The 10,578-nt window shown below is 38.5% G+C and overlaps 1 protein-coding gene across 1 annotated transcript; it reads left to right on the top strand.

Annotated features, from left to right (window-relative positions):
- The first annotated feature begins 32 nt into the window (after positions 1-32).
- On the top strand, positions 33-2,157 carry LOC107026660. The gene is made up of 4 exons (XM_015227704.2): positions 33-254; positions 344-541; positions 1,012-1,227; positions 1,457-2,157. The coding sequence occupies exons 1-4, from the start codon at positions 192-194 to the stop codon at positions 1,724-1,726; spliced, it is 747 nt and encodes a 248-aa protein (XP_015083190.1). The 5' UTR covers positions 33-191; the 3' UTR covers positions 1,727-2,157.
- Positions 2,158-10,578: the final 8,421 nt, after the last annotated feature.

Here is a 10,578-nt window from a genome sequence, read left to right as displayed (position 1 = left end):
CCCCCCCACCCCCACCCCCCACCCCACCCCCTAATATTTTTTTCTTTACAAGTAGCCTTATATTTCTCACACCGCCTCCAATTCCTATATTTTCCAAAACCATAGTTTTTATATTTTCTCTTACTGTCACTAATACACAAAGCGTTACTACTTTCAAGAAATACAAATAGTTTTTTTTTTGTTTTACAAAGATGGCGATCGATAATCAAGACATCACTGTTCGTGAATTCAAGCCTAAGAATAGGCGAATCATGGTAAGTTTTTGTTTAAAAATGGAGATTTAGGTTTGATTTATTTTTTTTTTGGGATTTTTGGTGATTGTGGTTTTAATGTTTTGATTTAGGGAGCTGGAGGACCTGATGAGGAAGATAATAGATGGCCACCGTGGTTGAAGCCATTGTTGAAGGAACGATTCTTCGTTCAATGCAAGTTACATGTTGATTCTCATAAGAGCGAATGTAACATGTACTGTTTGGATTGTATGGATGGTGCTCTTTGTTCCATTTGTTTATCTCATCATAAGGACCATCGTGCCATTCAGGTTCGTTTGTATTCCTTGTTTTTATGTATTTGATAAATTGAGATTCTTCATAGCTCAGTTGATTAGCTATTTGATCTTTATGGTTAATTAGGGTTTGATTTTCATTCATTTCCAATTTCCCCTTTTCTTTCCCCCCAATTAAATGATTCTTTTAGATTCCGGTTTCAGTTTTCCGCCATTTTTGTAAGATATGGAGAAATGGAATCAAAAAAATGTACTGTTTTGAAGCATCCATTCCATTTGAATTTGAATTTGAATTTTTTTGGGGTTTCTGCCATTTTCTGTCAAGTACAGAGGACTTTTTATTTCTCTCCTTTACTCTTTTCCTTTAATGGAACAACAAAAGAAATGTACTGTTTTAAAGCTCCCCTTTTGATTCGTGTATTTGTTCATTGTTCTATTTTTTCATGGTTGACTTGAAGATTGACTGATTGAATGTGGGTTGCTCTGTTCTTTTTTTTTTTAAACAGATTCGGAGGTCATCGTACCATGATGTGATACGGGTGAATGAAATACAGAAATTTCTGGATATCACTTCAGTTCAGACCTACATTATCAACAGTGCAAAAGTTGTTTTCTTGAATGAGAGACCACAGCCTAGGCCAGGCAAAGGTGTCACCAATACCTGTGAAGTCTGTGAAAGGAGTCTTCTTGATTCCTTCAGATTCTGCTCTCTTGGTTGCAAGGTACTAAACTATAATTTTCTTTGACTTTTAATGGTCTCATAAAATTAACTTTGCTGCAATTGGGTTTTTTTTGACAAAATGTGAAGCAATTGGTCCATTATTTTGGCATCATCAACAGATTTTTGGGATACATATTAAAAAATATTGGGAATTGGGAATGGGTGATTTTGAATCTTGATTGTTAGTACTTCTAGAAGCAAGTTGTATTTAATTTGTTATTTTTGATTAGATTGTTGGGACTTCAAAGAACTTCGTTAAGAGGCCAAAACAATCGCCGGAGAAGAAGAAGTCCTCGCCGGCTGCTGCAGCCGCCGTCTATGACTCAGAGGATTCCTACAGCAGCAGCAGCCATGGCCGGCAGAACAGTACAAGCAACAAGGTCCACCAAAGCTTCAGTCCGTCAACGCCCCCTCCAACTTCAGTTAATTACAGAACAGCCAAGCGAAGAAAGGGAATTCCGCATCGAGCCCCAATGGGAGGACTAGTTATAGGTTATTAAGTTTTAGAAAAAATCAAAATCAAAGTCCTTCATTTGCTCCTAATTATACATTAGTAAAAAAGATCAGAATGCAGAATGCAGAAACTTCTCAGTCAAAAACACTAGTGCTTTCTTCCTTCTCTAGAGAAGGCCAGTGTTTGCTTTATTGTGTATATACTTTTTAGCTACTATAGTGTATGTTGGGGAAAAGTTGGAGGGGTGGAAGTTGAAATAAGAAAATGTTAAGGGACCAATAGGGAAAACTTAGTTGGGCTTAGAAAATAAGCTATATATTATATTATATTATATTATATAGTATGATGAAATATCAAGATACAGTGACTCTTGGCTTTTTAGAGTGATTATACATAAGTTTTGTTTGTTTTCTTTTTCCTCCTACTGTAATCTAAAATGTAAATATAATGTTCTTATAGTTTGGAATATTTTAACAACTGTGTCTATCTTCTTGTTTACTTCATTTTTAATACCGTCTTTGTTTTCCGATTTTTGTAAATAAATTGAATCGAACGACGTATTTGTTTGATTTTTGAGCAGCTAGTATATAATCTGGTAAAGTTGGAAATTTTTGACTGGTTGAGGTACTAACTGCCAATAAGTTTGTCACAATACGGGGCCCAGGTTGAAGGAGACAAATTAGTACGTGGCAGGTAATGATTGGATGAAAGATGCTAGGTGTTGATTTTTGGACATTCTGGGTGTAGGTTGTAGACTTATAGCCGCCCCCACAAGGCTTGGTTTATAAGAGTCTGATAAAATTTGAAATCGATTCGAAAATATTTATATTATTTAATCAAAGGTAACTCAATATTTGGAGGAGATTCAAAATTGAAATTTAATTAAGAAGCATTTATCACTTTATCATTATTCGTTTTTGTGGTTGGTTGGTTTCTTGGTGGAGGGGTTTTCTCTGTTTGTTAAGTGGAGCTATGGTTGATTGAGGACCGTTGGATTAAATGGTTGATTTGACGGTCATGATTCTGCAATGACGTTTAATGAGTATGAGTTTTTTGACTATTATAATGGACCTTATTCGGGCTTGAAGAAAAATAAGCGGGTCGGGCTCTGCCATGGCCATTAAAATGTCCGTCCAATTATCCTTTTTTTAACTTTATTCTAAAATATATAATAATATTAAATGAGAAGAATATCGTAGAAGAAAAGATGATGTGTGGTTCTGGGGACCCCAATAAAATAGCAAGTGGCAATTTGTTAAAAATAACTCTTTGGTTGTTTGATATTTTAAATTCCATATGACTCAAATTGCGAAAAAAAGTTTTATATATTAGCTTTAAACTAATAAGTAGATTATTTAATAAGAAGATATAGAGGTCGAGAATAGGATAGAATGCGAGCGTAATTTAATTTCATTTCTTTTAGTTATTGTGTTCCGCTTTGGCGTGCTATTATTTTGAATTCAGTATGATTTATGTATATGTTTTACTTAAGCAGGTAATTTATCGAAAATAATTTTTTTAATAAGATTGAGTATGAATACATCACTTTCCTTAAAAGCTAACTTATGAGATCATACTGCGTGTGTTATTGTTGTATATTATTTGGCTATATCCTAAAGAGTGTTAATTGAAGTGGTTGGATGGAAGAAGTATGTTTAGGATGAGGTTTGGTGCGTGGTGCTCGTGTGATGGTAACTTTAAGAGTAGGGCACGTGAAACAGGACCAAAAATTGCCATTTGAAACCCCCAAAGTCCAAAAAAGATATGATTGACTACTTTTTGTTACTTAACTGCCATCTCTTTTGAGCCCTTTCTTTGGCTTTGCTTCTCATCAGTTTCTCTAAACTAATTTTTACTTAAAACTCTGCTTCCACTGTATTTCCTTAACATTGCTCTAAAATAACCAAATGTGTATTTTTTTTCCTACCTAGGGGGTTACAAAGGCAGCACATTCTTTAAAATTTCAAAATATTACGAGTTTACGTGATAATTTTTATCGAGGCTATGTATGTGTATTTAAAAATATTTTTAGATATTTGATTGTAAACTCAACAATGATTGATATAGTATTAATGAAAAATCATTAGATAAATTCATAAACTTCAAATCTTTAATTCAGTAGGGTAAAAATATTTTTATCGTCAAGTCGATCTACTGATCCTAAATATAAGACAACATTTGCTATAACAACTAAAAGTGACCTAATCGTGTAATCATGAACTCTAGAGGTTTTCCTTTTTATCTTTTTAACTTCTTTTTTACATTGATGTAACAATAATTTTTTAAAGTAAACACTTAACACAATGTTTGTATATCTCGATGAAAATCAAGTAATGTGTTTTGATTTAATTTATCGTTCTCTTGTGAAAAGAAGTATATAACTAAAAAAAGTTTCTAAAGAGCTACGAAATCGAATCTTTCGATTATGACTACCTCTATTTACGGTTCTGAATTTGCTTGCTTACTTCTTTATTATTTGCCTATTCCCCTTTTGGAATTGAAAAATGTGTGATAATGAGTTGCCACATTGTGAACGGTACTTATATGTATTAAAAACAATTGTGGGGGCTGCCCAATTGACACCTTTTTTATGCCTTTGGCATGTTTTTTTGCTTTATTTATACCCTTTTTAATTGCATGAGGAAAAGATTGAATGTTCTTTTGTAGAGGTAATCAAATTGTACATTTGTTGGTTGCCATTTGCTAATTGAAGATCTAATATATTGGACATTGTGACAAAGATCTCTTTGGTGATGCTACTTATGCCCCATAACATACAATTAATTAATAGTTGAATTGTTTTTAAATATATATTTTTAGAGATAATTAACATTTTTTATAAATATTCCTGAAACGTTGACGACACTTAATTAACTGATATGATAAAACATTTTAGTACTTTTTATTAATATATATATATTGCTAAAAGCTATTTTCATTATTGTGATAGGAATATGTAGAAACATATCTAGATGTGTTATTAGTTAAATTAATTAAATGAGATTAACAATATAATCCAAAAAAGTACTACAATTTGCCGAAGGCAGATGTTTTGTGTTTAAATATAAAAAACCAATTTAATTTGCTTCTGTCAATTTAGCCAGGCAAAAGAATCCAATCCACATGAATGAAAGAGCTTATTAATTAAAAATAAGAAACGTATAGCTTCACCAACTATATATATAGATGTCTGTATGCGATGGTTCTACATAACATAAGAATTTTCAGTTTGATACGTGGGATAAAAAAGTCATAATTTAGTGATGTAATTTAAAATTACCATCTTATATTTGATTTGAATTATTAGTTAAATACGAAATTATTTTATCTAATTATTTATACTAAGATAATGAAATTACTATTCATATAAAACATCGGTTAAAATATTCATATGGATTGTACCAATCCATAAAATACAAAAAAGGGCATGTTCATCCCTAAACTCTCAAAAGAAAGAAAAATATTTATCGTTCATCATACTTTCAATTTGAATAAAAATACATACCCATGTATTTTTTAAAAAAAGGTTATAGTTATCCTAATATTGAGTTGGAGTACAAGAATAATACTAGAAGGCAATTTTAAATGAAACAAAAATATTCACGTAAAGTCCACATACAATGATAAAGGATAAATACATGAGAGTTAACATATGATAATTAATAACAGATAGTATTAAATAAATAGTATAAAATAATATTAGTATTTACTGTGTACTAATCCTAGTCCTATTAGGATTAGTACTCCTTAATTCTAGTCCTATTAGGATTAGTACTCCTTCCTATATCTCCTATATATATCTCCCATGTATTCCCTTAACACTTGAATACAATCAATATTCCTTCATGGTATCAGGAGCCAGAAAACCTAGATCTTCTTTTCTCTAGTTTTTTTTTTCTCTCTTTAGGGCACCGATTGTTCCCTCTCTTCTCTTGGGCGGCGGCAGCCATGACAACCGAGGTGGATCCTCTCGATTCACTTCCTTCTGGCGTTAAACTCCTTCTCAGGCATCTTCATGCCCTGATTCCCGAAAAATTATCAGACATAAATTACCCTACATGGAAAATCACCGTTCTTACAGCCCTTGAGGCTAATTACCTTCTCAAATACGTCGATGGAAGCACAGAACCGCCGCCGGCAGTCATCACCGCCACGGACAAATCAGAAAAAACCAATCCGGCCCATGCCGCCTGGAAAGCCGTGGATGGCCAGATCCGATCATGTTTGATTGCGGTCATCTCTCCCACGGTTCAGAAACACGTCCGATCCTACACAACTGCTTCAGCCCTGTGGACGGCCCTCGCAACACGCTATGCATCAATTTCCCACTCTCATATTTTTCAATTGCGTGATCGTCTCCACACAATTACCAAAGGCACGAAAACTATGGCGGAGTATTTAGACGAGGTCTCCACCATCATCACAGCCCTCGACACCGTGAACGAAATCATTCCCGAAAAAGATCTCGTCATGTGCGTCGTTCGGGGGCTCCCATCAGCTTACTCCTCCATTAAACAGGCGGTTCGCATCAGTCCAACGCCCGTTGACCTGGCTACTCTCTCCTCGTGGCTAAAAAGTGAAGAAATCAACGTGGATCTGGAGAGCAAACTTCTTCTCCGAGAAGCCGCTGTTATGGAGCCGGCCACCGCCCTCACCGCAAGCCAGAACTATCGCGGGGGGCGTGGTGGCGGCCGGCAGGGGAGCCGCGGCGGCTACGGCAGAAACAGCGGAGGCCGCGGGCGCGGCGGTCGGCAGGGCAGTCGTCCGCCGTACGACGGTCAGCAGCACGGCAGCAACAACAGCCTGCACTCCTTCGGCAGCGGCGGGCAGTCATCTTCCAGCGGCGGGCAGGGCACTTACGAGCGGGATCGTCCAACTTGTCAAATCTGTCAGAAAACAGGACACACCGCTGTTCGTTGCTGGTTTCGGTATGAGGAGAGCCGAAATAGTGATAACCGTGCCAATTATGCATCTCAAGCCGGCCCTTCCTCTGAATGGCTGTTGGATACTGGGGCCAACATGCACGTTACTTCTGATCTATCCAAGCTTAACGCTCCAAATCCATATCATGGCTCCAATGGTATTACTGTTGGCAACGGTGAGTCCCTTAATATTTCTCACACTGGCACGGGTACCATTAAAACCCCCACCGCTATCTTTCACCTAGGTAACCTTACCCACGTCCCTTCTATTAAATCCAATCTCCTTTCAGTTCACCAATTCACAAAAGACAATAATTGCTCACTCTTGTTCACCTCTAATGATTTTCAGATCCTAGACAATACTACCAAGAGGGTGATTTTTCAGGGCCCCTGTGAGCATGGTCTGTACGTTCTTCCTGGCACAAGTTCGTCTGCCCACCCAGTTTCAGAAAGCGTTCCTGTGGCTCCGGTGGCTCTTTCGGCTGATGGCCACAGTCTGTTGTGGCACAGTCGTCTGGGTCACCCGTCTACTCAAATAATAAATTCTTTAATGTCTCAATTAGGTTTTTCTTCCATTCATGTAAACAATTGTGACTCCTGTTCAATTGCTAAATCTCATAAATTACCTTTTACTTTATCTGAGAAGCGTACAACTGCACCTTTTCAACTTATTCATTCTGACCTATGGGGTCCTACTGCTGTTCCTTCATTTTCTGGTTTTCGCTATTATATTTGTTTTGTGGATGATTTTACAAAATACACTTGGTTGTACCCACTAAAACACAAATCACAGGCATACACCACCTTTGTCACTTTTGAAAAAATGGTCAAAACACAATTCAATTCTCATGTTAAACTTTTTCGAAGTGACAATGGAAAGGAATATGTCAATAACATCTTTGGCCAGTTTCTGCAATCCCTGGGAATTATACATCAAACCTCCTGTCCATACACTCCCGAACAGAATGGGGTGGCTGAGCGTAAGCATCGCCATCTCATTGAAACGGTGGTTACTCTTCTACATCAATCTCATCTCCCTGTCTCCTTTTGGGTAGAAGCTCTAGCCACCGCAAACTACCTCATTAACAGAATGCCCAGTCACACTCTCTCCAACAAATCACCCTATCAACTCCTTTACCAAGAACTTCCCAATTATACCAACCTCCGCGTCTTTGGGTGTCTTGCCTACCCTTGGCTACGCCCTCATATTACTCACAAATTACAACCCCGATCCCGTCCTTGTATTTTTTTGGGCTATCATCCTACCTCCAAGGGTTATCGCTGTCTTGACCCACAAACTCATAAAGTCTACATATCTCGTCATGTCAAATTTGTCGAAAATGAGTTTCCCTACGAGTCTATTTCCTCCTCCACAAATACATCATTCATTGGCGTCCTTCCCCTTTTTCCAACATACTCACAGGGTCCCTCACCACCTTCCCCCACACCTCCACCCACTACCCAACCACCCCTCATCACCCCTTCGACCGTCACCCACAATACACCCGCAACCACCACCCACACTCACAACCAACCCGAACCACCCCATACCCACAACATCTCCAGCCCGATCCGTTTTGGGTCCTTCCCGGCCACCCCCGAATCACCACCGCCCGTGCCACCCCCCAATACTCATCCCATGTTAACCCGTGGCAAAGCCGGTATCTTTAAACCCAAAACCTTTCAGGCTACCATACTACCAAATACACCCCTTCCCGATAGTGAACCAACAACCTACTCTGTTGCCTCAAAAAATGCTTATTGGCGTCATGCTATGGATGACGAGTTTAAGGCTTTGACTGATCAGAAAACTTGGGTTCTTGTACCTAAGCCCCATGGGCGGCACCCAGTGGGCTGTAAATGGGTGTACAAAATTAAACACAATGCGGATGGCAGTATTTCCAGGTACAAGGCTCGTTTGGTTGCTAAAGGCTACAATCAGGAGTATGGGCTTGATTACTCCGAGACATTCAGTCCTGTTATTCGGCAGGAAACCATTCGCCTGGTACTGTCACTCGCCGTGCGCAACAATTGGCTCATCAATCAGTTGGATGTTTCCAATGCTTTTCTTCATGGCATGCTTGATGAAACTATCTACATGACGCAACCACCGGGCTATGTTGATCCCCGCTTCCCTCAACATGTTTGCAAACTCCAGAAGTCTCTGTATGGGCTCAAGCAAGCCCCCCGTGCTTGGTACACACGTCTGAAAACGTTCCTCCAGGGACTCGGCTTCACGTGTTGCGTACACGACACGAGTCTGTTTACTCGACATTCAGCACACGGTACAGTCATTCTTCTTGTCTATGTAGATGATATCATTATTACAGGCTCTACTGCAGCTCTCATTCAGGATGTCACTCGAGCTATGCATACTACCTTCAAAATGAAGGACCTTGGCCCGTTACATTATTTTCTGGGAATGGAGGTTTCTCGGACAGGCAGCGGCTTGTTTCTTCATCAGTCAAAATATGCTCGAGATCTGTTGCAGAAAGCTGGACTGGAAAAATGCACCAGTCAACCAACACCGATGGCAGTCTCTTCGTCTACGAATGGAGCCGACACCCCCTTTGCCGATATCACCCACTTCCGCAGCCTCATTGGGGCTCTACAGTATCTGGCCATTACCCGTCCTGACATCCAGTTTGCTGTCAACCGAGTTGCTCAGCGCATGCATCAACCAAGTGAACATGATTACCATTGTCTAAAACGCATTCTCAGGTACATTTTTGGCACTCTTGGTCGTGGTTTACTCATTCGACCCGGGGACTTGGAGCTTCGGGGTTTCTCAGATTCAGATTGGGCGAATGATAAAAATGACAGAAAATCTACATCGGGGTTTCTCGTTTTTTTGGGGCCGAACCTGATCTCCTGGTGTACAAAAAAACAACCCAAGGTCTCTCGGTCCTCGACTGAAGCTGAATACCGCGCCCTTGCTCTTCTTGCTGCTGAGACCATGTGGGTCACATATATTCTTCGCGAACTCCGCGCCACTCACACTGTTCCTGCTCTCTATTGTGACAACAAATCAACCATCTGTGTGGCCAAGAATTCCGTCCTACACACCAGAATGAAGCATGTTGATACCGATTGTCTCTTTGTTCGCGATGAAGTTCAGGCCGGCACCATGACTGTGCAGTATGTACCCACTGAAGAACAACCGGCTGATATTCTCACCAAGCCTCTCCCGAGCCGACAGCACGATTACCTCAGTTCCAAGCTTCCGTTCGCTTCCGCTCAGCTCAGCTTGAGGGGGGATAATAACAGATAGTATTAAATAAATAGTATAAAATAATATTAGTATTTACTGTGTACTAATCCTAGTCCTATTAGGATTAGTACTCCTTAATTCTAGTCCTATTAGGATTAGTACTCCTTCCTATATCTCCTATATATATCTCCCATGTATTCCCTTAACACTTGAATACAATCAATATTCCTTCAATAATAATTCATATATTTTAAAAAGTATAAAACAAAAAATATTTATCAAACTATCCAACAACATGAAGAAAGTGCTGGAATAATGAGAAACACAAAGCAATAATTGTAAGGATGGTACTTTTTTTTTTTCACCTTATAATATTACCTACTTCAAATTATTCCTTTCAAAACATTCAAACTTTTTTCCATACTTTTAGGCAGAGTTACCTTGAACAGTAAACTGTAATTTGAATCTTATAGTTCAGTACTCTTTCACTGTTTGTTCACTCCTTGATGATAACTCATGTCGCATGCCACATTGCTATCGAAAAATGTACTCTCCATCTCGTTCGCCTATATTTCTATTTTAATGAATTTGATAGTATATATATATAGTGGCGTAGTTATATTTGTGTCAGGGTGTCATTCGTCAGAATAATACATTGTATATACAAGTAAAATGATAAATTAAGTAATTAAATAATATATTTTAACACCCTTGATATAGTAATATGATGTAGCCTAGTGATTTCACTTGAAAAAGTAAAGATAC

Source organism: Solanum pennellii, chromosome 8 (genome assembly GCF_001406875.1).
Source record: "Solanum pennellii chromosome 8, SPENNV200".
Classification (NCBI taxonomy): domain Eukaryota; kingdom Viridiplantae; phylum Streptophyta; class Magnoliopsida; order Solanales; family Solanaceae; genus Solanum; species Solanum pennellii.
This window is presented reverse-complemented; position numbering and strand designations above follow the sequence as displayed.